Genomic DNA, 27,250 nt, shown 5'->3' on the forward strand with positions numbered 1-27,250 from the left:
TGTGCACAAAATTTGAGCCCATTTCGGGTTGATTTGATATGTTTCGGCACGAGTTTTGAAAATTGAAAGATTCAAAGTTCATTAAGTTTGATTTGAGGTGCGATTCTTAGTTTTGACGTTGTTTGATGTGATTTGAGGCCTCGAGTAGGTCCGTGTTATGTTATAGGACTTGTTGGTATATTCGAAAGGGGTCCCGAGTGGATCGGATGAGTTTTAGACGAGGTTCAGATCGTTTGGATCATTCTTGGTTAAGGCTGAGGGCAGGTCTATTCTGGTGCAACCGCATTTGTGGAGGGTTGATCGCAGATACGACACTTTGGTCACAAAAGAGAAATCAAGCTAGAAGTGGCGAGCCGTAGACGCGTAATGATGGGCGCATCTACATGTCTGCAGAATCGTAATTGTGAGCCTTAGAAGCGGCGTGTGGCATAGAAGCATGTGTGGCTGCGTGTGCGCAGAAGCAGGGAAATTCCGCAAGTGCGATAGGCTGGTCTTTAGTGATTTCTCGTAGGTACAAGTCTTTTACCGCAGAAGCGGAGATCGCAAGTGTGACTAATTGTTCACATTTGCGAATGGTCTGGGTAGAAGCTATAATTCGAGAGCTGGTCGTTTTCTTTTCACTATATTTGATTTTGGAGCTCGGTTTGGGTGACTTTGGAGAGGAATTTGACCATATGAATTGTGGTAAGTTTTCTCTACTCGGTTTTGATTTTATTTCATGAATCTATTCTCGTTTTTGGAATTTAGTTGATGAATTTCTTTTTAGCAAATATACTACTAGGTTATTCACCTCGTAGTTGTTATATATAATAAGTCCCAAACTGGGTCAAAGTTACACACAGTTCAAGTAAAAATAAAATAATAAAACAAAGAAAACCAATGACTATTGCTACTAAATACAATGTAGTAGTAGCATAATGATAAATAGAAAGTACAAAGCCAAATATTTGAAAACTCAGATTGTTGTTGACGACAATGAATTGACACACCAATTGCAAACAAATCCATGTACCACCAACAAAGCTCACACTAGGCGCCATAATTTACAATCCGAATGAGTGTTCCCATTTATTTACGAAACTGTTATTGATTCTGTAAAGAGAAGCTAGGGTACTGCCATATGGTAAATGTCGAGGCAGTGTTGTTTTTGTTACCACTAGAAGGAACTATTCCAACTTGTATGCTGAAGGCTGCCTAGTTGATGTAATATTGTTGTATGTTGTCGAATGATCCCCAGATTGAGCATGATAACATGCTAATACCACTGGGATATAATAAGACAACAAACAAGCAGTTAATACATCCTAAATCAAACTAGCCAGAGTAGGTGTAAGACAACACCGGTTGAGCTTTAGCTTCATATAAGATGGTGTGTTGTTGATGTATTGACAGCAACAAAACAGTAGTTGTATCAAAACTAGATGATATATATTTATGGAGAACCAACCATAAACAGTTGAAGGTTCCCATTACTGGAATCCTGCTTTTTGTCAGTTGTGATCTTCTCTCCCAGATTAAAAGCTTTTTGGTTGAATTAAAGTTGCTGGTAGTTTTGCAGTGACTCAGCAGTAACTGTGGAGAAATGCCAGGACACATACTCATTGTTAGTATATGAAAGTTATCAACCACAAGCAATGCAGTACAGGTTTGAAACATTAGTATGGAGCCTTCCTCTTTGCAACCCTTATCCTAAGGTACGAGGTATGTGCCTTGTCTAGGTTGATTATTTTCCTGCCTGCACTTGGCAACTCAAGGAATGAGTTAAAGGTTATTGTACCTGCAAAAAAAGCCATGTTAGTTAAATAGTCTGCCAGTATGTTGCCCTCTCTTAGTACATGTTGAAAAATGACATTGAAACGGTCTTTCATCCCCTTGATCGTCTTCACCTCCTTTATTATGCACCAGAGTATTTCCCATAGACCTTCTATTATCCTTTTCATCCCAAGTGAATCAGTCTCTATTATAAGTGGATGAATCTGTTGATTAACACAAAAAGCCAGCACTGCTGCAATTGCTTTTGCTTCTGCCTTTGCTTTTGCTTTTGCTTTTGCACCAGAGTGTCTTGTATCTTTTCTGCCTTAGCATATTCAACTCATGAACTACAAGAGTATGTTCCTCCATGCTTTATTGTGTTTCTTCTCTTCCAAAGTTCCTATGTTATCACTGTCGGGGTTGCCTGGAATAAAGGTTTTAGTTTTGGACAACATTTAACATTCCACCAGGTTCTTATAGCTTGATGAACCTACACTAGGTTATCTACTATACCTGATGCCTGTCCAAAAGATCTCCACACTATGTTTGTTGTTGAGCTTGTTAGGAACAAATGTTGAATATTGTCTGTCTCGTATTGAAGACAACACCAACACTTTTACACCACCATGTAGCCATCCTTTCTCCACATATCATCTGTTGGAATTTTTCCTTTCCACAATCGCCAAATAAAGAATGATATTTTGAAGGGGAGTCCTTTAGTCCACAATAGTTTATATTCATGATTTGTCTGTGCTCTATGCCTCACTTCCAAGCAGTAGTCATTGAGAATCTACCTGAGGTAGTAGGAATCCATTTATGAATGTCCCAATAATCATCTGTGTTTCCAAAATGAAGATCCTGACTGATATGTGCTACAATCTCTGATGGGAAAGTATTTTCCAACGGTTGATGATTCCAATCATTTCCTTCTCTCAACTAAATTACTTCCTAATGGTTTTCATTGTTGTCAAGGTCTGGTGGAACAACATGATACAAAGCACCTAGACCAGTCCAGGTTTCATGCCAAATATTGATAATGCCTCTGTTCATTTCCCATAATATTTCATGTTCTACTTCGTCCCTTGCCTCCAACATTTTTCTCCAAACATATGAGCCTTACCTAAATTGAACAGTAGTGGGGAGGTCCTTTTGCAGTATTTATTCCACATGAAGTTAGCCCATAGTGTTTTTGTTGTTCTGAAATTTCACCAAAGTTTGGCAAATAATGCTTTTAAAACATCAAAAAAAGATTTGAATCCCAAACCATCTCCCTCCTTTGGAAAGCATAGATTCTGCCACTTACTCTTATACCTACTTCTGCCCTCATCTTTGTTGCTCCAGAATAACCTAGCAAATGTTTTATGCAAGTGTTCTAAAATATTGTCAGGTGGATCAAGCGCTGATAGTATGTTTGTTGGCATACTTTGTAGGACAGTTGAAATCAGTGTAGCTTTACCTCCGTATGAAAGTAGATTACCCTTCCATGAGTGTAGTTAGTTTTTGACCTTTTTAATAAGGTCATTGTAATATTCCTTTCTTCTTCTTTTGTAGAAGACTGGGCAACCAAGATATGTGATAGGGAATTCTTATTTGGTGAAGCCAATGATTTGTCAACAGTATTAAACAAAGTTGCAGTAGTGTTTGCATACATGTAGTATAAAGTTTTTGCCTTGTTAATCAATTGGCCAGAGGTGTGCTCATACTTGGACAGAACCTCCACTATCTTTTTTAAAGAGTAAGGATCAGCAGATACAAAATAATCATGCCATCAGCGTAGGCTAAATGATTCAATGGATTAGTCCACTTAGGCATACCATATCCTTTGAAATCCTTGTCTTCAAATAGTTTGTTCAGAGATCTGGATAGTATTTCAGCTGAAAGAATGAACAGGGTTAGAGATAGAGAGCCACCTTGTTTGACAACTCTTGTTGAGTGAAAAAAGTTTGAAGCTTGACCATTAATCAGAATTAAGAACCAGTTGTTGGACAGAAGATTCCACACTATGTTGATGAAGCATTCTGCAAATCCCATTTTTCTCAGTACATGCATCAGATACTTCCAAGAAACCCTATCATATGTCTTTGCCTTGTCAAGTTTTATAACTACGTTGGCAGGTTTGCCCCCTTAGTCTTATGTCAGTTACAATTTGTTGAGTTAACAAAATGTTTTCAAATATGCTTCTCCCCTTGAAAAAGCCTGACTGATTAGAGGAGATCAAACATGGGAGTATCTTTTCCAGCCTATCATATACCACTCTAGAGATTACTTTGTTGATGAAGTTGCTGAGACTTATAGGTCTGAGGTTTGAAAATGTTTGCACATTTGTCTTTTTTGGCAGTAGAACAAGGTTTGTATGAGTTAGGGATTTAGGCAAAGAACTTCCTTCATAAAACAATTTCAGAATATTTTGTATGTCTTCCCCTAATATATTCTAGTAAACCTGGAAGAATAAGCCAGTGAAGCCATCTGGACCACTTGAACTTTCACCACTTAAAGTAAAAAATGTTGCCTTGACCTCCTCTTTTGTAGGAGTTCTACAGAGCTCTAAGTTTTGCTCAGCATATACCATGGTAGGAACATTGTCTAGCAGTTCGAAGTCTGTAGGCTCCTCCTATTGTGTGAATTGTTTCTGGTAGTATTCCATTGCAGCAGTAGCTATACATTCCTGTGAATCAATCCATGAACCATCATTAATCTAAATTCTTTTCAACTAGAGCTTCTGCCTTTTACCATTGACATGGCTATGGAAGAATCTAGTATTTCTATCGCCTTCTGCAAACCAAGTTATTCCTGCTTTTTGTTTCCAAAACTGTTCCTCAATGCTCAGTAATCTCTTTAACTCAGCTTGTGCTTTCTGAAGTACAATTCTATTCTCCACTGTTGGCTCCTCTTCAAATAGCATTTCCTTTACTCTGACCACATCTTCCCTTAAAGCCAGTTGTTTGAAGATATCCCCATAAGTGAGCTTGCTCCACTTTGAAAGAGCAATCTTAACTCTTTTTAGTTTCTTCTTGAACATCAAGAAGGGGTCACCTGTGAAATCAGACATCCAATTTTGTCTAACTAATTCCATAAAAGAGTAATTTTTTGTACAGAAATTCAAAAACTTGAATGATTTGGCAACTTTAGTGGTCTGTTCTCCACAACTCATCAATTGTGTTCAACTTCTATGCAAGGCAATAATGTCTGGAATGGTAAGTTGACAAAATTTATGTCCAATCTTTTGAATATACATTCTGCATTTGACCTCCCATTACACCAAGTGAATGAGCTTCCTTTGTAACCCATGTCATATAGGCCACATGAGTTTACACAAAAGGAAAAATCTTCATATTCTAGAGGGTACACTGAAAGTCCTCCAATTTTATCTTCTTCACTAAAAATCACATTAAAATCCCCTCCAACCACCCAAGGTAACTCCATGTCTCTACCAAGGTAGTATAGATTATCCCACAATTTTAATCTATCTATGGATGAACAATACTTTGCATAGACAAAGGTCATCATGATATGCTTACCAAGATCTTGATGATAAATCATGATAGTAAGTTGTTGTTCAGTGTCAATCATCACATCCCATTGAACCACATCATCAAGAAATAGCCATATCTTGCCATTGATATTAGATATTGCTGCTTTCATGCCTAGTCTCCTCCTGTAGTTCTGAATAACCTCTACTTTTGGAAAGGCTCCGTGAGTGCTATAATGAAAAACCTATGTTCCTTGTGCAAGTTGATAACTCTCTGAAAGTCCTGTTGAGTCTTAACTGACCTTATGTTCCATATGAGTGTCTTAATCATCATCTAGTGGTGGAGGGTGCCCTCTTGGGCACTATTCTTATAGGTGGTTGTTGTTCCTTGTGCTGAGTTTTCTTCTTTCCTTTCTTACCATGTTTAGCTGCAATCCTATGTGACAAATCTCATTCCCTTGCCACAGACTTGAAGTTTCCAGTTGTAGATTCATCATCACCTTCATCTTCTAATTGTTCATTAGTGTCCAGAGCCTTATGAATTTCCATAGGCAATTCCTTGTGTGTAATAATGTCATGCATAAGCTGATTAGGAGATTTAAGTGGTACATTGATTTGAATCTGCTTTGGAGTCTGATGCAGTTGCCACAGGCAGTGTTTCAATTACAGCCGACTTCCTAAGAATTATGGCTGACCCCATCTTCTTATACACCATTGTTGGATCCGTCCCATCTATATTTTTATAGTCTAACCTCAGTATATGGTGATTTGTATCTGCATCATCATTACTGATCTGCTCTCTATCTGGTACTCTTACCATTACACCTTCAACATTAGCTATTAGTTCCCTAGCTTTGTTGTTGTCCAAAGCCTTTATGGATACCTCTGTATTAACCTATGCTGGCATTGAATTAACCCTTTGATAATCAATTATTATGCTTGTATGTTCCTATGAACTAACTTCACATCTCCCCAGTTGTATAGAGCCTGTAGTTTTTCCATTGGACTTAGGTGAGTCCACAAATGTCTGAGATGGTATTTCCTGACATGAGTGGTTGAGGGTCACATTAAGAGTTTCTTTATGCATTTTAAAGCTCCTTTGAATCTAGTCAACGATCGTTTCTTTTGTATCTGAAGCATTTTGCCCAGTATCAATAGGAGTAGGGTTCATGGTCATCTCTGCAGCTTTAGGATTGGAATTGGATTTTTCAGCAGTTGTCAAATGTTGGTTCTCTTGATTCCTCCTGGTTTCCAAAATTTGATTCTTCTACTGTTATTCTTTGTTCCTGTCCTTGCACTCACTATCAGATTCAGAAGGCACATTTTTGACAATTTCAACATCTCCATTTTTCTGAGTGCATGCTTGATTGGCGGTAGTGGATGATGTGTTTTCCATTCTGCTTTTTCCATCTAACTAAGCAGACTTATGAACTGCCTGAGGAGCAGCTACTCCATTAGGATTCCCTGTCTCATTAGGTAGCTCCTAAACAATCACATTTCCTCCATTACAGATAGCATTACTATCAGCAATATTACGAATTTCTTCTGGTACACCCTCCAGTGTCATTGATGGAGCAGTTTGTGATTTGCTCATTATACCTGAGGTCTGGCCTGGTCTAGGAACCTGTAATCCAAGAGCTTGTTCATGTGGTTGTTTGAGTTTCTGTTGTCTGATTTTTTGATTGATACCCTTGAAATTCTTCTTCTTTTGATATTGCCATTGATCTTTGAAATAGTTATCCTTAGTTGGTTGTTGTGCAGTTACTTTGTGATTTGTTCTTCCTTGTTGCTCCTCACTTTTGTGTTGCTCCTCAATTATTTAGTTGGAGGTTTGATCCTTTTGTTGTCCTTGTAACATCTGCTCCTGTTGTGTTCTATTTGATTTCTCCAGCTTGTTTGCAAAGTGATTGTCAGTAGTGTGAGATGTTGCTGCTATTGCTTTCTTCTTTTCTTGTTTTTCCCTTTTTCTAATAGAGCAGTGGTATTCTTCATTACCCAGGTATCTGCAGTGTAAGTAGTAATCTGGTAGATCTTCATATTCTACTTCCAGCCACTGGCCATCCCTATTCACATCCCGATCATCATCAAATCCCAGCCAAACATGATAAGGCTTGTCCTTAGTCAAATCAACTTACATCTTGACTTTTGCTACACTTCCCCTTGTTCTTTTGCATTGATGCTATGTCTAGATATAGTACCTTACCAATAGGTGATAATAGTATTGACAGTACCTCCCTATAGTAGAAATGCCATGGCAGTTTTGGAATGACTATCCAAATAGGGATAATGGGATTATCATCATTTGGATTGAAATTGGGTGTCCAAGCTTGTAATTCCATTCTTTGACCTTGGATGTACATGAATGTTTTTGTCCAAACAATAGTGTGATCATACTCATTGTCTAAGTCAATGTAGACAGTTCTTGCATTGAAATGAGTTATTTTAACTCCTCCTCGGAGTTTTATTTGTGTTATGAAGCTTCTCCTTATTTGTTCCATTCTAGGCATTGTGTTAAGGAATTTGTCAATAATTGTGTATTGGCATCTGTTAGCCAGTGTGACCATGTAATCTGCCATGGTGAAGATAACAGCTGGTTGGCCCTATTTTGTGGTTATTCTGGGAGGTGTGAACTCTATTGGGGCTATCTCTGCAGCTTGTCTAGCTCTTAACTTTGTAGCTAGTGATTGAGTGATAGTAGTAGATGTGGGAGCAAGGTAGTTAGTTGGTTTATTTGGCTGGGCAGTCATAGTTAGAGGATTGGGAAGGGTATCTGTTTTAGTCTGGTGAGGTTGGTTATTTTGGTTATAAGTTGTTGGTGGTTTGGAGGTGTTAGAGTGTTTTGGTTGATCTAAGGCAGAGGTTGCTTAGAGTTGTTCTTTGGCTTGAGAGGTTGTGTCTTTTGGCAGAAGGCTAGGATTGGTGGTGTTCTAGAGTTGACTTGTAGTTAATATTTAATTCTGGAGTTGGTATCTGTGGGAGTTGAGGTTGTGATTGAGCACCTATATTCCTAGTTAAGGACTGGTTTTTTGTGGACAAAAGAGCTGCAGAGATAGTACCTCAGTGTGCTAATCCTATAGATGAAGGGATTAGATGCAATTGACCAGACGATTTTGATTCAAATGCCTTCTCCTTAACTATAGGGACCTGCTTGATTGATCCCTGCCCAGTTGAAAGTGCAGGAACACTCTGGTCATGTAGCAACCCACTAGAAATGACAGCAGTTGGTCGAGCACCATTGTTCCGAACATGTGATGTAAATTGGACATTCCGAGGACTTTCAGCAACCTGTATTGGAGCTTTTCCATTCAATTGGACCACCTCTTCATTGGTAAAATTGGTTGAGGCATTTTGTCGAACAACTTTGTTGGAAAATATTAGCAGATAAATATTTTTTGGAAGTTGGGGAAGTTAGATCGAGGAATTATAGCTTTGATTACTCAAGGATATTATCCAAATGTGCAGAACCTATTTCCCATTGGATTAGGTCTATGTCGATACCTTTATCGTCTGCTCCATATGACTTGGTGTCGAGATCGATTTAGGAATGCATGGAACTCTCAGTTCTCACTGTCAAAATCTCTAATGATTTGTTGGGAGGAAGCGTATGGAGTGTGGAATGAGATCTAGTGTCCTGTGTATATGAAATTGGTCTAGTGTTGATCTGGGCTTCGATTGAGGATTCCAAGCGATTTGCTGCAATAGTAAACCCATCACCCTTTTGTAAAATTGTAGCTTTACGTTTGGAATTTTGGAACGGAACCAACTAGGGTTATGCGTAGTGGTAATGGGGTTCGTTTGGGACAAATCTGAGCGAATAGTTGCAGCCCACCAGCTGATGGTGCGGGACAAGGGAAGAACAAAGATGTTGGCTTGTTCAATCATATGGCCTTATTCAACCACATGACCCTTTCCGCTACTGCTGCCCAGCTGCCTCGTGTGAGGCCGCGTGAATCATTATTTGTCGATGCCAAGTTGAACGCCAAAGACGTGCGCATCATGGTGGAAACAGGTGCGACACATATTTTTGTGAAGGAGTAACGGGCTAGGGATGTTTGACTTGTCTTTGTATCCAGTGACACACTGTGGAAGACCGTCAATGCCCTTCCCACTACTGTTGATGGCTTTGGTCCTAAAGTGCACCTTACCTTAGGAGGCTGGCAGGGATTGACGGACTTCACCGTTGCCCCTATGGATGTATTTGATATCATATTGGGGCTGGACTTTTGGTACGAGATCAACGTGTTTATCTCGCCGCGTCTCAACCAGCTTCATATAAGCGATCCCGGAGTCTCGTGCGTTGTGCCCCTTGTTCTGGTGCCACAAAATGGAATGAATCTGTCCGCGATGCAACTTGTGAAAGGTTTCAAGAAAGGGGAACCTACATTTCTTGAAACCTTAACAGGAATCATTGAGAACTCCCTTGAGGCAGCAGTATTGCCTCCCTGCATTGAACAAGTCCTTGACAATAATAAGGATGTGATGCTTGAAGATCTTCCCAAGCAGTTGCCACCGTGCAGGGAAATTAATCATCAGATCGAACTTGTTCCAGGGGCAAAGCCACTTTCCATGTCGCCTTTGTCACGACCCAACTGGAGGGTCATGACTAGCACCCGGGCCATACTTGCCGAGCACCAACGTACATTTTATCTAACCTTCCTTATTATCTTTAAGGGCCGACAAGATCAATATAAATAGTAGACATGGATCATGAACATCCAACAATGAAAGATAATGTCATGAACATACATAACATGGGACGACAAGACTGTCAAGAACTATATATAAGGTACGAGCTAACATGATGCCATGAAAGACTATACAACAAAAAATCAGCCGACAAGGCATTCTAAACCATACATAAGTCGACACCTGTCTATGAGCCTCTAAAGTTACATCAGTGCTACAACATTGCCGGAACAGGGCCCCGACATACCCATAATGTCAATAACAAAAATGCATACCAAGACCACGGCAAGTCCGGAGAAAGGATCTTGCCAATAACGCTGAACCGGATAGCCTACTGTGATGGGGGAGCTGCGTCTACCCGTCTATCAGGACCTGCAGCACGACATGCAGGGTCCACAAATAAAAGGACGTCAGTACGAATAAAGTACTGAGTATGTAAGGCAGAATAGCATAAGTAAGAACAATAATGTAAACAGTGATAGGGAATATACAACCTGTGACATCTGGGTACCTCTGAGGGCTACTAACATGAAATACATGATACATACATATATATATACATAAACTTTTAAAACATATGCCTTTGTGGGCATCATCATCATCATATCATACCCGGCCGTAATAGGCTCGGTAAAACGTACCCGGCCATCATAGGGCTCGGTAGAATCGTACCCGGCCACGTGGAGCTCGGTAAAACCCAACTGATCAGTGGTTGCACAATAGGTGCCATACCCGGCCAACTATAGCGTGGCTCGGTAGAGTAAAATAGATACATATATATGATGCATGCTGGACTCATTGGAATCACATTTTGAACCTTTTGGAGTGACGTAAGGTCGGTATCCTTCGTACATGTTATTAGGATTAACCCTTCATCAAGAATCTTATAAGAATAAGGAGCTACCAACAACATTGATAATATAAGAATAAGAGAAGTAACATCAATATTAATCGTTTCATAAGAAGGGCAGCAATGTAAGTACTGCTAGCTTCTAAGAGTAGAGTATCTTTGGGAGCTCGTTCATTACATTATGTACAATTGGAGTCGTGCAAAATAATGAAGGGGATAGCCTCACATACCTTGTATATACTGCCCAACCTCAAGCTATGCAAATGTCACGACTCCTTAGTCTACAATAAGACAAATGACACTATCATTTTCGTTTAAGCGTCGTAACTATTATGTATCGACCACAACCTATTTTACGATGAAATGGACAGCACCTCCCCTATTTATATGACTTCACACAAGTCAATACAATCACCAAACAGCCCAAACAACATCATTAATAATCATATTGAGCCTCCAAAACAGTCCACCAACCAACAACATTACTACCAAGCCTTTCGATATATATTTCACAAGTTCTAGCTTCAATGACTTAGCTGCAACTTGGATAATCTTAAATATCTATAGAGTAAGGGGTTCCTTACCTTTAAACAGAAAGAACAACTCCAATTTGACCTTAATGTTCCACGAAATATCCCTCAAATTCTGCCACAAGAACAAGGAAGCGAAACTAGCAATCAATTTGGGCTTTTCGGAACTAGAATTACTTTAGAAGACTTGAAATCACCTAGGGTTGATATTAAGAACTTTAAGGAGTATTTACAGAACATAAAACACTTAAAACAACCTCCAACACGAGCTGGAACAACACAAAAATCAGCAACAACAAGAAGAACAAGAAACTTACTAGCGCCACGGGATTCCCGACACTTGATTTGTGTTGTTTGCCCTTTGTTTGGGTCTTGGATCATGAGAGAACCTTGAGAGAGTGTTTTTAGGTGTCTAGGGTCTGAAGAGAATGAAAATTAATGAGTTAAAACGGGGTTAAAGGGTCTGATATATATCAATATATCTCAACCGCCTATGTGGGCCCCATAGAGAGCTGCTTGGCGCACTCTCACAAAAACGCGAATATCTCTCTATTCCGAGATCGTATCGACAAACGGTTTAATGCGTTGGAAAGTAGACTCATAGATCTTCAATTTGATAGGAAGATCACCCCATAATTCCATGTACATTGGGAGAAAACTGTAGTAACATTTGACCTAAATTTTATGTAAAATTATAAACATAAGTTGCGACAACTTTTATCGACTTTTGTTTCATAACTCTCTTGACTTCAAGACTTATGATATGGATATTATATTATTCAAATACATTAAAACATAACCTCTTGGGACAATTAATCACCTCTAGTTTTACCCGAAAATGCGGGTTACAACATCCTTGATTCGTTTCACTTCTAATACTTGTTAACCACTCTTATACACCCTTGTATCGTTTAAGACCAATAGGATTAACTTCTTATCATCTCAAAGATAATCTCTTCTTGGATTTACGTCGACTAACTTATGGAATGATCTAAGGTACGCAAATTTGGGTTGTAACATCCTCCCCCCCTTAGGAACATTCGTCCTCGAATGTAAGGGTTTATGGAGAGTCTAACTTATCGTGGATTCTGACGGAAATGTCCGGCTTAGTTTCCCCTATAAAATGGACACTAGCCAACCTTACAAGAAGTTAAACCCAACCTATGGCCTTACAATACTATACAAAGCATTATGGATATGTACATTATCTGCATATCACCATTTTGTATTAAAAAAATAGTATTCACAAGCTATTGCTTACCTCATAGAGCCGTTTCACTTTATAATACGTCTTGCTTTCCCCCGGCATCCTCGTTATCCTCACTCTGGAATAGGTAAGGGTATTTAGACTTCATCTCCTTTTCTGATTCCCATGTCATTTCTTCTATATTCTTGTTCCTCCATAATACTTTGACGGAAGCTACATCCTTTGTTCTCAGCTTGCGGACTTGTCGATCTAATATAGCCACTGGCACTTCATCATATGATAGATCCTCTGTAACTTGTACATCTTTGATAGGGACGACCCGAGAAGGGTCTCCAATACATTTCCTCAACATAGATACATGGAATACCGGGTGGACAAATTCCAATTCGGATGGCAATTCTAACTTATAAGCAACCTGTCCAATTCGTTGAAGAATTTTGTACGGCCCAATATACCGCGGACTCAACTTACCTTTCCTCCCAAAACGCATAACACCCTTCATCGGTGAGATCTTCAGGAAAACCCAATCACCAACCTCAAATTCCAGATCACGACGTCGGACATCGGAATAAGACTTTTGCCTGCTTTGTGCCGTCCTCAGTCGCTCTTGTATCACTTTCACCTTCTCAATGGCTTGGTGAATCAAATCTGGCCCATATAATTCTGTCTCACCGACTTCGAACCATCCAACTGGTGATCTACATCTCCTCCCGTACAGTGCCTCATACAGGGCCATTTTAATACTGGAATGGTAGCTATTATTGTAGGCAAATTCAATGAGTGCCAGATGGTCATCCCAATTCCCCTTGAAATCTAGAACACATGCTCGTAGCATATCTTCAAGCGTCTGAATGGTACGTTCAGCCTGTCCGTCAGTCTGCGGATGGAATGCAGTGCTGAGATTTACTTGTGTGCCTAAACCCTTCTGAAAAGACCTCCAAAAGTTAGCCGTAAATTGAGCTCCTCGGTCTGATATAATAGATACCGGCACACCATGAAGCCTAACAATCTCCTTGATATACAACTTCGCATAATCTTCAGCCGTGTAAGTTGTCTTAACTGGCAGGAAATGGGCAGATTTTGTAAGTCGATCGACTATCACCCAGATGGAGTCAAACTTATGATAAGAGCGAGGTAATCCAATAATGAAGTCCATATTAATCACCTCCCATTTCCAGGTCGGAATCTCTATATTCTGAATCAATCCACTGGGTTTCTGATGCTCGATCTTTACTTGTTGACAATTAGGACACTGGGCTACAAATTCTGCAATACACTTCTTCATGTTATCCCACCAATACTGCTCCTTAACGTCATGATACATCTTTGTCGAACCGGGATGGATAGAATATCGGGACTGATGAATCTCAATCATAATCTTCTCTCGCAACCCTGCCACACTAGGCACACATAATCGGCCCTGGTATCTCAGTGTCCCATCCCCTCCGATTTTGAAAGCTGTAATCTTACACTGCTGAATTCCCTCTCTCAATCTTACTAAGGTAGGATCTTCATATTGCCGTGCTTTTACCTCGGCTACCAAAGATGATTCTGCTGTATTCTGTACAGTAACACCTCCGTCATCAGAGTCCAACAATCTGATTCTCATATTGGCCAGCTGGTGAAGCTCTTTGGTCAACCCTTGTCTACCTGCCTCAATATGTATTAAGCTTCCCATTGACTTACGGCTGAGAGCGTCTGCCACAACATTGGCTTTACCGGGATGGTACAATATCTCGACGTCATAGTCTTTCAGTAATTCAAGCCACCTACACTGCCTCAAATTCAACTCCTTCTGCTTGAAGATGTATTGTAAACTTTTATGATCTGTGTAGATGTCAACATGGACGCCGTATAAGTAGTGCCGCCATATCTTTAAAGCATATATTACTGCAGCCAATTCCAAATCATGAGTCGGGTAATTCTTTTCATGCTTCTTCAATTGTCTTGATGCATAAGCAATCACCTTCCCACGTTGCATCAATACGCACCCCAAACCTATACCTGAGGCATCACAATATACCACATAACCTTCTGTTCCTTCTGGGAGAGTGAGCACTGGCGCGGATGTCAATCGATTCTTTAGCTCCTGAAAACTATATTCACAAGAATCAGACCACTGGAACTTGGTAGCTTTCTGTGTTAACTTAGTCAATGGTGCTGATATAGAGGAAAACCCTTCTACAAACCGCCTATAATATCCTGCTAGCCCCAGGAAGCTGCGGACTTCTGATGGTGTTGTAGGTCTCGGCCAATTCTTCACTGCATCGATCTTCTGAGTGTCGACACTAATACCCTCATCAGATATCACATGGCCAAGGAATGCTACTGAGTTCAGCCAGAATTCACATTTAGAGAACTTAGCATATAACTTATGATCCTGAAGGGTCTGTAATACTATCCGCAAGTGGCCCGCATGTTCCGCCTCCGAACGAGAATACACCAGAATGTCATCAATGAATACGATCACGAACACATCAAGATAGGGCCTGAATACACTATTCATGAGATCCATAAAAGCTGCTGGGGCATTTGTTAGCCCGAACGACATCACCAAGAACTCAAAGTGCCCATATCTTGTCCGGAAGGCCGTCTTTGGAATATCCTTCTCCTTAACCCTCACCTGATGATACCCTGAACGCAAGTCAATCTTGGAGAAATACTTGGCACCCTGGAGTTGGTCAAATAGGTCATCAATCCTTGGAAGTGGATACTTGTTCTTTATTGTAGACTTATTCAACTGTCGATAATCGATACACATCCTTAACGACCCATCTTTCTTCCGCACGAATAAGACTGGCGCACCCCAAGGTGAAGTGCTAGGCCTAATGAAACCCTTATCCAGCAAGTCCTTCAACTGCACCTTCAACTCTCGCAACTCTGCCGGGGCCATCCTGTATGGAGGGATAGAGATCGGTTGAGTGTCAGGCAATGCATCAATGCTAAACTCAATCTCCCTTTCAGGAGGCAGGCCTGGGAGTTCATCCGGGAAAACATCTGGAAATTCATTGACCATGGGGATTAATTGTAGAGTAGGAGGCTTTGCCTCCACATCCCTCACGCGAACAAGATGATAAATGTAACCTTTTGAGATCATCTTCCTTGCCTTAAGATAGGAAATAAACCTACCTTTCGGCGTTGCAATATTCCCCTTCCATTCAATGGCGGGTTCATCAGGAAACTGAAACCTAACCATCTTCGTACGACAGTCAACATTTGCATAGCATGAGGCCAACCAGTCCATTCCCATTATCACATCGAAATCAACCATTTCTAACTCAAATAAATTTGCCGAGGTTTTATGACTACAAATCATCACAGTGCAACCCTTATATACCCTTCTAGCAATCACAGAATCTCCTATCGGAGTGGATATCGCAAGTGGTTTACTTATCAATTTAGGTTCAATGCCAAACTTATTAGCCACAAAGGGTGTAACATATGATAAGGTAGACCCCGGATCAATTAGTGCATATACATCATAAGAAAACACAGACAATATACCTGTAATGACATCCGGAGATGACTCGAGATCTTGTCGACCTACTAGAGCATAGGTTCGATTTTGAGCACCACTCGAACTCGGCATTGTACCTCTACCTCTACCACGACCTGTCGACTGTTGAAAACCTTGTGTTGGAGGTCGAACTGATAAGGAAGAACCAGACACAGATCCAGTCGGCTGAGCCATACCACCACCTCCTCTGTTAGGACAATCCCGCATCATATGGCCATGCTGTCCGCAAGAATAGCACGCATCGGAACCTCGACGGCACAGTCCAAAGTGGGCCTTGCCGCACTGATCACAACGAGGTGTTGGGGGTCTCGTTTGACTAGTATCTCTATGAAATTGTGAGCCTGATGCCCTCGAACTCTGACCTGAACCAGAATAGGTAAATCGATCATACCGAGGCCTCTGAAACTGTGGAGGAGCACTAGCTATAGGTGGCGTCGAACTCCTCAAATATTGGGGCCTGATACTGCCTCTGAACTCATTAGAATACCCTGCCAATCTCGCCCTCTTATGCTGGCCCCTATCCTGCTCCCTATCTGCCCTTTGCTGGCGCTTACGATCCTCTAGGGTCTGGGCATAAGCCTGAATACGGGAAATATCCATGCCCTCTACCAAGGAGGCTGTTGTGCACTCATTTATCAGATGTGGTCCCAACCCGTTCACGAACAGATGCACCCTATCACTCATCTCTGACACCATATGGGGAGCATACCTTGCTAAAGAGTCAAACTGTATACTATACTCTCGTACACTCATATTACCCTGTCGAAGGTTCAAGAACTTATCAGCTCTAGCTCGTCGTATCTCAACTGGCAAGTAGTGACGAAGAAAGGCCTCAGAAAATTCCTTCCACACGGCTGGAGGAGCGTTCGGACCCCTAGATCTCTCCCAACTATCATACCAGAAAATGGCTAAATCCCGTAACCGATAAGAAGCCAACTCTACTGCCTCCGTATCACTAGCATGCATAACCCGCAATGTACGATGAACCTGATCAATAAATGTTTGTGGGTCCTCCTTGGGGTCTGATCCGGTAAACACTGGAGGGTCTAGGCTAATAAAATCACGAACTCTCGCACTAACTGGTTTATCAGCAGCACCGGTATTCTGCCTTTGAGCCTGAGCAGCTACCAAGCTAGTCAACAACTGCACTGCACTGCGCATATCGTGGTCTGTAGTGCCAGACGGTGGAACTGGATGTACTGGGTGCCTCCTAATATCCTCTGGAGGAGACGGAGAGGTATGAGATGGCATCTCACTCTGAGCCTCACTTTGGCCTGCTCTGGCTGGAGGCACCTGAATGTTACCCTCGCCCACAGCTATATCAAGCCGTTTACTAATCGCTTGCTTCCTAGTCGAAGGCATCGCTGAAAGAAATCAATGTGAATATTAGATATGAACATTTACGACTCAACTCTACGAACGATCTAGATTTAGGAAGAAGGTAACAACCCTAGATGTCACGTAGCCTCCTGATTATAAATGTGGCGCGCTACACATCCATAATCAAAACTCTACTAGACACGGCTCATAGACAATCCTAGGACAGACTTGCTCTGATACCAAGTTTGTCACGACCCAACTGGAGGGTCATGACTAGCACCCGGGCCATACTTGCCGAGCACCAACGTACATTTTATCTAACCTTCCTTATTATCTTTAAGGGCCGACAAGATCAATATAAATAGTAGACATGGATCATGAACATCCAACAATGAAAGATAATGTCATGAACATACATAACATGGGACGACAAGACTGTCAAGAACTATATATAAGGTACGAGCTAACATGATGCCATGAAAGACTATACAACAAAAAATCAGCCGACAAGGCATTCTAAACCATACATAAGTCGACACCTGTCTATGAGCCTCTAAAGTTACATCAGTGCTACAACATTGCCGGAACAGGGCCCCGACATACCCATAATGTCAATAACAAAAATGCATACCAAGACCACGGCAAGTCCGGAGAAAGGATCTTGCCAATAACGCTGAACCGGATAGCCTACTGTGATGGGGGAGCTGCGTCTACCCGTCTATCAGGACCTGCAGCACGACATGCAGGGTCCACAAATAAAAGGACGTCAGTACGAATAAAGTACTGAGTATGTAAGGCAGAATAGCATAAGTAAGAACAATAATGTAAACAGTGATAGGGAATATACAACCTGTGACATCTGGGTACCTCTGAGGGCTACTAACATGAAATACATGATACATACATATATATATACATAAACTTTTAAAACATATGCCTTTGTGGGCATCATCATCATCATATCATACCCGGCCGTAATAGGCTCGGTAAAACGTACCCGGCCATCATAGGGCTCGGTAGAATCGTACCCGGCCACGTGGAGCTCGGTAAAACCCAACTGATCAGTGGTTGCACAATAGGTGCCATACCCGGCCAACTATAGCGTGGCTCGGTAGAGTAAAATAGATACATATATATGATGCATGCTGGACTCATTGGAATCACATTTTGAACCTTTTGGAGTGACGTAAGGTCGGTATCCTTCGTACATGTTATTAGGATTAACCCTTCATCAAGAATCTTATAAGAATAAGGAGCTACCAACAACATTGATAATATAAGAATAAGAGAAGTAACATCAATATTAATCGTTTCATAAGAAGGGCAGCAATGTAAGTACTGCTAGCTTCTAAGAGTAGAGTATCTTTGGGAGCTCGTTCATTACATTATGTACAATTGGAGTCGTGCAAAATAATGAAGGGGATAGCCTCACATACCTTGTATATACTGCCCAACCTCAAGCTATGCAAATGTCACGACTCCTTAGTCTACAATAAGACAAATGACACTATCATTTTCGTTTAAGCGTCGTAACTATTATGTATCGACCACAACCTATTTTACGATGAAATGGACAGCACCTCCCCTATTTATATGACTTCACACAAGTCAATACAATCACCAAACAGCCCAAACAACATCATTAATAATCATATTGAGCCTCCAAAACAGTCCACCAACCAACAACATTACTACCAAGCCTTTCGATATATATTTCACAAGTTCTAGCTTCAATGACTTAGCTGCAACTTGGATAATCTTAAATATCTATAGAGTAAGGGGTTCCTTACCTTTAAACAGAAAGAACAACTCCAATTTGACCTTAATGTTCCACGAAATATCCCTCAAATTCTGCCACAAGAACAAGGAAGCGAAACTAGCAATCAATTTGGGCTTTTCGGAACTAGAATTACTTTAGAAGACTTGAAATCACCTAGGGTTGATATTAAGAACTTTAAGGAGTATTTACAGAACATAAAACACTTAAAACAACCTCCAACACGAGCTGGAACAACACAAAAATCAGCAACAACAAGAAGAACAAGAAACTTACTAGCGCCACGGGATTCCCGACACTTGATTTGTGTTGTTTGCCCTTTGTTTGGGTCTTGGATCATGAGAGAACCTTGAGAGAGTGTTTTTAGGTGTCTAGGGTCTGAAGAGAATGAAAATTAATGAGTTAAAACGGGGTTAAAGGGTCTGATATATATCAATATATCTCAACCGCCTATGTGGGCCCCATAGAGAGCTGCTTGGCGCACTCTCACAAAAACGCGAATATCTCTCTATTCCGAGATCGTATCGACAAACGGTTTAATGCGTTGGAAAGTAGACTCATAGATCTTCAATTTGATAGGAAGATCACCCCATAATTCCATGTACATTGGGAGAAAACTGTAGTAACATTTGACCTAAATTTTATGTAAAATTATAAACATAAGTTGCGACAACTTTTATCGACTTTTGTTTCATAACTCTCTTGACTTCAAGACTTATGATATGGATATTATATTATTCAAATACATTAAAACATAACCTCTTGGGACAATTAATCACCTCTAGTTTTACCCGAAAATGCGGGTTACAACATCCTTGATTCGTTTCACTTCTAATACTTGTTAACCACTCTTATACACCCTTGTATCGTTTAAGACCAATAGGATTAACTTCTTATCATCTCAAAGATAATCTCTTCTTGGATTTACGTCGACTAACTTATGGAATGATCTAAGGTACGCAAATTTGGGTTGTAACAGCCTTATTGCATGGCGCCCCAGAATTAGAAGAATTGACGAAGCAACTTAAGGAGTTGCTAGATGCTAGCCACATCTGCCCATCCAAGGCACCTTTCGGAGCTCCTGTCTTATTTCAGAAAAAGAAGGAGGGTACCACGCGCTTGTGTATTGATTACCGGGCCCTTAACAAGGTCATGGTGAAAAACAAGTACCCCATTACTCTGATTGCCGATTTATTTGATCGCTTGGGACAAGCCAAGGTATTTACTAAGATGGATCTGAGGAAAGGCTACTATCAAGTACGGATCGCCGACGCAGATGAGCCCAAAACAACTTGTGTTACACGCTATGGGGATTTTGAATGGTTGGTAATGCCATTAGGGTTGACCAACGCTCCTGTAACATTCTGCACATTGATGAACAAATTGTTCCATCCCTTTTTGGATCAGTTTGTTGTCATCTATTTAGATGACATTGTGGTTTAAACGACAACATGGAAGACCATGTGGAGCACCTACGCAAGGTGTTCATGGTATTAAGGGAGAACGACCTGTGTGTGAAGCATGAGAAATGCAGCTTTGCACAACCCATAGTACAGTTCGTCAGGCATACCATCAGCTATGGGGAAATCTGGATGGATAACGACAAGGTGGAAGCTATCCAGAATTGGGAAGCTCCGACGAAGGTGCCGGAACTTCAGTCCTTCCTAGGCTTAGCCAACTATTATCGGAGATTCATCTTCGGTTATTCAGCTATTGCAGCCCCACTCACCGACTCGCCAAAGAAGGAGCGCGAGTGGAAAAGGAGCGACATATGTTAGGAGGTATTTGAGAAACTGAAGGCAACGATCACCAAAGAACCCGTATTGGCCCTGCCCGATTTCTCCAAAGTTATTGAAGTTCAGACCGATGCATCTGACTTTGCTATAGGAGGCGTACTGATGCAAGAGGGCCATCCTATAGCATTCAAGAGTCGAAAGTTGAATGACGCTAAGAGGCTTTACACTGTCCAGGAGAAAGAGATGACGACCGTAGTCCACTACCTAAGGACATGGCATCACTACTTATTGGGGGGTCACTTTGTTGTCAAAACTGACAACGTTGCAACTAGCCACTTCCAGACCGAGAAGAATCTATCCATCAAGCAGGCCCATTGGCAAGATTTCCTGGCGGAGTTCGACTACACCCTGGAATACAAACCAGGGAAAGCTAATATGGTAGCCGACGCTTTAAGTCACAAAGTTGTGCTGGCAACCATTGTTAGCTCAACAAGTAGTGGCATTATTGTGACCATCAAAGAGGGCATGCAACATGACCTCGTAGCAAAGCAACTTCTTGCCTTGGCCAGTCAAGGCAAAACTCAAAGATTTTGGGAGGAAGACGGTCTCCTATACACCACTGGCAAGGGGGTGTACGTGCCCAAGCGGGCAAATTTAAGTGTATGTTGCTGAAGGAGGGTCATGACACTGCCTGGGCAGGTCATCCAGGGCAAAAATGCTCGTTGTCCCTGATTGAGTCATCTTACTATTGGCCTCGGATACGGGACGACTTCGAGGTATACGTGCGCACCTGTCTAGTTTGTCAACAAGACAAGGTGGAATCTAAACTCCCTGGGGAGTTACTTGAACCACTACCAGTTGCGGAGAAGCCATGGGATAACATAACCATGGACTTCATCACATATCTGCCAAATTCGGAAGGATTCAGCACTATCATGGTGGTTGTCGATAGATTCTCTAAGTATGCAACCTTTTCAGCCACCATGGCCGGTTGCAAGGCTAAAGAGGTAGCGCGTCTATTCTTAAGGGATGTCGTATGTGCCGAAGCAAATCATTAGCGATAGAGATCCCCGATTTACTGGCGCATTCTGGAAGGAGCTATTCAGCTTATTGGGATCCAAACTGCACTTTTCAACAAGTTTCCATCCTCAAACTGATAGACAGACGGAGAAGATTAATGCCCTCCTAGAGTGCTACCTACGGCACTACGTCGGCGCCAACCAAAGGGATTGGGCTAAACTACTTGATATAGCCAAATTTTCTTATAATTTATAATGGAGTGAAGGGATGGGAAAGAGTCCCTTTGATCTTGCAACTAGGCAACAACCCAACACCCCACAATCATTGCCCGCCAATGTCGGATTAAAGAATCCGGGTGCTTATCATATGGCCAAAACTTGGGAGGAACAACCCGACCTAGCAATGTCATATCTTAATAAAGTTGCCCGCAAAATGAAGCAATTTTCCGATTGGAAACGTCGTCCAGTTAACTATATGATTGGAGACAATGTCATGGTGAAGTTGAATCCACGGCAGTTCAAATCACTCAGAGGCGTCAAGTCTGATTCGCCGATATGAAGGCCCATTCGAGATTGTTGCCAAGGTATACCTTCTTACTGATTGGACATGCCACGTCATCTAAAAATCTATCCCGTCTTCCATGCTAGCCAACTGAAACCATATTTTGAAGATGTGGAAGACAAAGATCGGGGCAGTCCAGCAGAAGTCAAATTTTTATTACTCCACCGACAATGGAAAAACAATTAGAGGCCATCATATACCATCAATCTGTCTATGGAAATGGTTCGGGCATTTCGAGCACGTAGTTCCTTGTCCACTGGAAAGGAACTTCGCAAGAGGAGGCATCATGGAAGAAATACAATGATTTGTGGCAGTTCAGGGAACAAATCTCAAGTCTTACACAAGCTCAAGTCTTAGACAACCATCAATGGAAAAACACTTGGGCACTCACAAAAATCATTGGATGCCATCAAAGGGCACCTTTGGCCGAAAATCAGCCGACCAAGGGACCACCAGCCAAAAGTGGAAGAGCATATTTGACAATCTAGGCAATGGATGACAGCAGGACCCCTCTAGGCAGCCTTGCCAGCTTTGCCAGGCTGGAATACACCACGCAACTTGCCAGCCTTGCCAACTACTCCCCTTGTATAGATTTTTAGATTTCTTTAAATAGCCCTTTGGGCTCATTCTTTATAAACAACTCATAATTGATAAATACAACAGAAAAAGGCATTTTCCTCCCACATCTTGGCCTCTTTCTTTCATTGCTTTCTTGTCAGTTTCGTGTGCTTGCCATCGCTTAACCACGGCTGTGTTGTTTCTTGTGTTTAGGACTGAAGCATTAAGGAGTAATTTTGCTCATAGGTCTTTCCCATGCTGCCTTTGAAAATAGGCCCATGAGAATTGGTATCAGAGCTATTTTAAGGTGATACTATGCCATGACATATGATGTCAAAGCAAGATTTGAGATGGCGAGTGCATTTTGGATATCATTGCGGAGATCATATCAAAGCACAGATTGATGTTCATATGCCACCAGAGATCGAGAGCCCAATACTACTGGTCAGAAAAAGGATTGGTTGCATGAGTTATGGCTAAAATTGCTTTGTCAGCCATGAACTACGTCCATCAAAATCAGGCCACTTCACAGTCATTATTTCCGACATCGTCTGTGTTTTGGAAGGTGATTTTGGGGCATCCTAGTTTGATTGAAATATTGTTAGGGATGTCTTCCGGATAGCGGGTGCTGTTTTCAGAGGGATTCTATTGAGGCATATTTGGCTAGCAAATAGAGCCATTGTGCAATGCTGTTGGGATGGTTCCAAAGAGAGCCATTGTGCAATGTTGTTAGCAAAAGCTCAATTGTTCTTGATTGTGGTGATCTGGCAGTGTGTAAGAGACTTTGTTAGTAGTTGGTTAGTAGTTTTTCTAAGCAAGGCATGGATATAAGGAATGTTGAATGCAGACTCAGAGCATTCCTTGCATGGGTTGAAGACCATTTGGACCAAGAGGGTTTAGTAGCATTGGAAGCTCGTCAGATTGTGACGTTTCGTTTAGGTTAAGCAACCAGTTAGAGCTGTTGTCCATTTTGAAGAAGGAAATAGGTGACCCCAATTTCTTTCAAAAGTCTGGGCTTCAGTCGAAGGTGCTTATATGCCGATGAGTCGGGTGGTCAGGAAAAGGCCATGTTTGCCAGGTCGTGCAGCCATATTACAAAGAGTGTGAGTCGTGGACTATAAACTTTCAGCATGATCGTGCGAAAATCTTGCCGAGGATGTGAGTAGCGCATCAGTTGAGTGTCTTTCCTGCGGGATAGACTTGTGAACTGCATGAGGGCATTGAGAAGGGACCTTCCAGGGAGATGGGGAGGCCTAGTGCTAAATTGCCAAGGTGAGGAGGGGAATTCGAAAGAAATAATGAAGCTTCAGAATTGAGTGGATTTCCAAGTTGGAAGGTGTCATTATGGAAAAGGGTACATTGAATGATCGGGGACCATTGAGATGCGCCAAGTGCAAGGAACACTGAACCGAGAAGCCGTTCTAGCAGAACCAAGAGGGTGGTTGTCTATTGGGCGACTACAGAGTTACTACCGAGAGCATTGGGTACTTACCGAGGAAGTGACATGTGGAAAACAAAGAGCTTTGTTCTTGAATGTGGTGATGTTATAACTTTGAGAATGTAGTACTCACCAAGAGTACGTCCTAAGAGCTTGATGAGTCCCAGAGGGCACGGAACAGTTGAGTTGCCGAAGGTTCCACGTTGCAGCATGGGTTTCTGAAGGCCGGGCTAGTATGCCAAGTGGAACAAGTGTGTTGAGAAGTATCCTCCTCATTGAGTGTGGGAGGATCCGCCTATGAAGAGGCATTGGGGCTAAATTGTGAGTCCTAAAGCAAGTAAGTATTCCAAGGTAATGAGGGCAAGAAAAGGGCTACGGGAGCGATTGAACTGCGGGTTCGCGAGAGCAAAGGCTACGCGAGTTGTTGAACTGCGGGAGCTACGCCAAGGAGTGCTATAATGTGCTTACCATTGAGGGAAGACTTTCGGACAAATATGAAGGCCGTGAGGGTCATGGTGTGGTTGACTAGTATGGGTCACCACAAAGTTAGACACTAGAGGATGTAAGTGCGGAGGCAGTTTCCAAGCGAACACCGAAAGGAGGTAAAGTGTAGAGGCACGCTTGGAAGATACTTGGGGGAGAAGTGCCAGGGTCACGACTCCATTTTGAGCAAGACATCGAGGAAGTCCGGCCCACAGGATTAAGGAAGCCGTGGTATACATCCCTGAGGGGGCACATTCCGGGTTGTCGTAGGCACTGCTGTGTCATCGGGGAAGATGATAGGTTGAGTGTGGGAGGATGTCACACCCCGCATTTTGGGGGTTCTGATTTGGTGAGAAAGAGTCCTTCTGATTCTCTGGCATAGACATGTCTACTTGGGAATCTTGGGCTTTTTAATTTTAAGCATATATAAATGGGGTAGAGGTATTGAAGCTCAACCTGCCTCCCCCGTGCGTGCTACCACCAAGCCGTACCAAATGAGCCAGCTTGAGGGGGAACCTCAAGGGCATGTCTAGACGATTCAAAGGAGTATCTTAGGTATTCGTACGAGTTAGGGAACTCTATGGATAATGCGATGCCTTAGGGATAGCGTTGGGCACCCAACGAGTGTTGGAGGCTTGATATGTGGGACGCGTATGCCTTGCGGGCTACTGAAATAGTAGATGAAGAACTTTGTGCCGATTGGACAATTGAAGAAACTATCTTAGGGGCCTCATGTGTCGACTTGTGAGCTTGGCTTGGGTTCAGCTATGCGAGCAAGGGTCCCTTGACCTAGACGTGCAGTTGTGGGGCAAAACTGCACTATACGGGATGTAAGTATGTCACGAGGGCTATGTTTGGACATGGACGCACATGACGTAGGCCAAGGTGTAAAGGTTTCCTTACTCGGGCTAAGCACAAGCTGGGTGTGGATGCACGAGGCGAGTGTCATGCTTGAGGATTAGACTGTGCACGCGAGAGCGATGCTCAGTGCTAGGTGAGGGACAAACATATCCTTAGCCAATCCCAGGTGCGCGCATGGATGAGATCCAACATATGAGAAGTGCCACAGTTAGTCCAGGCCATGAGCCTAGTCATCAGATGGGCGACACAGTTTAAGTAAGACTCCTAGGCAAGCTTTACTATAGGCACAAGATCGTGCTAGAAAACCTGGGAAAGAGGATAGGCTGGCCTGTAGCGAGGGGTGACTACAGGCGCCGCACAGAGTGAATTTTTGAGTTTTGAATATCGATTTGGAGTCGGATTTAAGTGAAACTACTATGGTTGGACTCGTAATTGAATAAGTTTTTAGATTTTGTGAGTTTTTTCTTATTCCGAGGTGCAAGCCCAAATTTGACTTTTTGGTTGACTTTGGGCTTTTGATTAAAGATTTCACCTTTATCGATTGTGTTTGTTTCCTTTGGCATTATTTGATGCTCTTGAGTTGGTTTTGGCTAGTTTCAAGCCGTTTGGAGGTTGATGTGTACGGGATGTCATTTCTAGAGTATTGTGTGGCTTGCTCGGTATTGAATTTAGCTTGTTCGAGGTAAGTAACACTTATAAACTTGGTGCTGAGGGTACGAACCCCTGAATATACTTGATATTTATTTATTATTGAGGTGACGCACATGCTAGGTGACGGGCGTGTGGGCGTGCACCGTGTGAATTATGACTCGGTTGTTTATGTGGTACCGTGGAGTTACCTAATCTTGTTTTTATCCATGGGATCTTTACGTGCTAGAGTAATTGAGCTGTGATCCATGTTAGAAACCATGTTTAGGTTATATGCTTATTCTACTGGGACACACTAAGGTCATTTCTGTTGTTGAGTTATTTGCTTACATTGCAATTACATACTCAGTCATACTCATTCATCTGCATATCATATCTCAGTCTCTGTTGCCATTTATTGATACATCATCTCATCATTTTGGGCTGATTTTCATGATATTGTGAGCCCGAGAGACTGGAGAGATTGATGATTGAGTTGAGGCCTGAGAGCCAGATTGTGAGTGATATTGATGGGATCGGGCTGCATGTCGTAGCAGGTACTATTGATTCATGATGGGATCGGGCTGCACGCCACATCAGACTTTATTGATTCATGCCATGATTGACTTATTATAGTGCTTGGGCTGGATCTTCCCCTCCAGAGTCTGCACACCCACAGTGAGCACAGTTGCTATTGACTCACGATGGGATCAGGCTGCGCTCTGCAGCAGGATTTTTTAGCGTTCGGGCTGGATCTGCCCTATACAGTGCTGAGTGACTGAGCGTGCTGAGTAAGTGAGTGTGATGAGTGGGAGTATGAGACTGTGATATTGAGTACTCTGAGAGTGTGAGTACATG

At 42.1% G+C, this 27,250-nt stretch overlaps 2 protein-coding genes and 2 long non-coding RNA genes across 4 annotated transcripts; 1 reads left to right on the forward strand and 3 right to left on the reverse strand.

Moving 5' to 3' along the window:
* Nucleotides 1–4,462: 4,462 nt before the first annotated feature.
* Nucleotides 4,463–5,394, reverse strand: LOC138898054 (uncharacterized). Its single transcript, XM_070184086.1, has 2 exons — nt 4,986–5,394; nt 4,463–4,785 (listed from the first exon to the last, which is right to left on the reverse strand). Exons 1-2 carry the CDS (start codon nt 5,392–5,394, stop codon nt 4,463–4,465), a joined length of 732 nt encoding a protein of 243 aa, XP_070040187.1.
* Nucleotides 5,395–9,947: 4,553 nt separating this feature from the next.
* LOC138896719 (uncharacterized) lies at nt 9,948–13,128 on the reverse strand. Its single transcript, XR_011410118.1, has 3 exons — nt 11,605–13,128; nt 11,342–11,402; nt 9,948–11,038 (listed from the first exon to the last, which is right to left on the reverse strand). It is a non-coding gene; the product is annotated as an uncharacterized lncRNA (long non-coding RNA).
* Nucleotides 13,129–17,724: 4,596 nt separating this feature from the next.
* Nucleotides 17,725–20,072, reverse strand: LOC138896720 (uncharacterized). The gene is made up of 3 exons (XR_011410119.1): nt 19,385–20,072; nt 19,122–19,182; nt 17,725–18,818 (listed from the first exon to the last, which is right to left on the reverse strand). It is a non-coding gene; the product is annotated as an uncharacterized lncRNA (long non-coding RNA).
* A 487-nt stretch (nt 20,073–20,559) lies between these two features.
* On the forward strand, nt 20,560–20,886 carry LOC138898055 (uncharacterized mitochondrial protein AtMg00860-like). The gene has a single exon (XM_070184087.1). It carries the CDS (start codon nt 20,560–20,562, stop codon nt 20,884–20,886), a length of 327 nt encoding a protein of 108 aa, XP_070040188.1.
* The last annotated feature ends 6,364 nt before the right edge of the window (nt 20,887–27,250 follow it).

Source organism: Nicotiana tomentosiformis, chromosome 8 (genome assembly GCF_000390325.3).
Source record: "Nicotiana tomentosiformis chromosome 8, ASM39032v3, whole genome shotgun sequence".
Taxonomy (NCBI): Eukaryota; Viridiplantae; Streptophyta; class Magnoliopsida; order Solanales; family Solanaceae; genus Nicotiana; species Nicotiana tomentosiformis.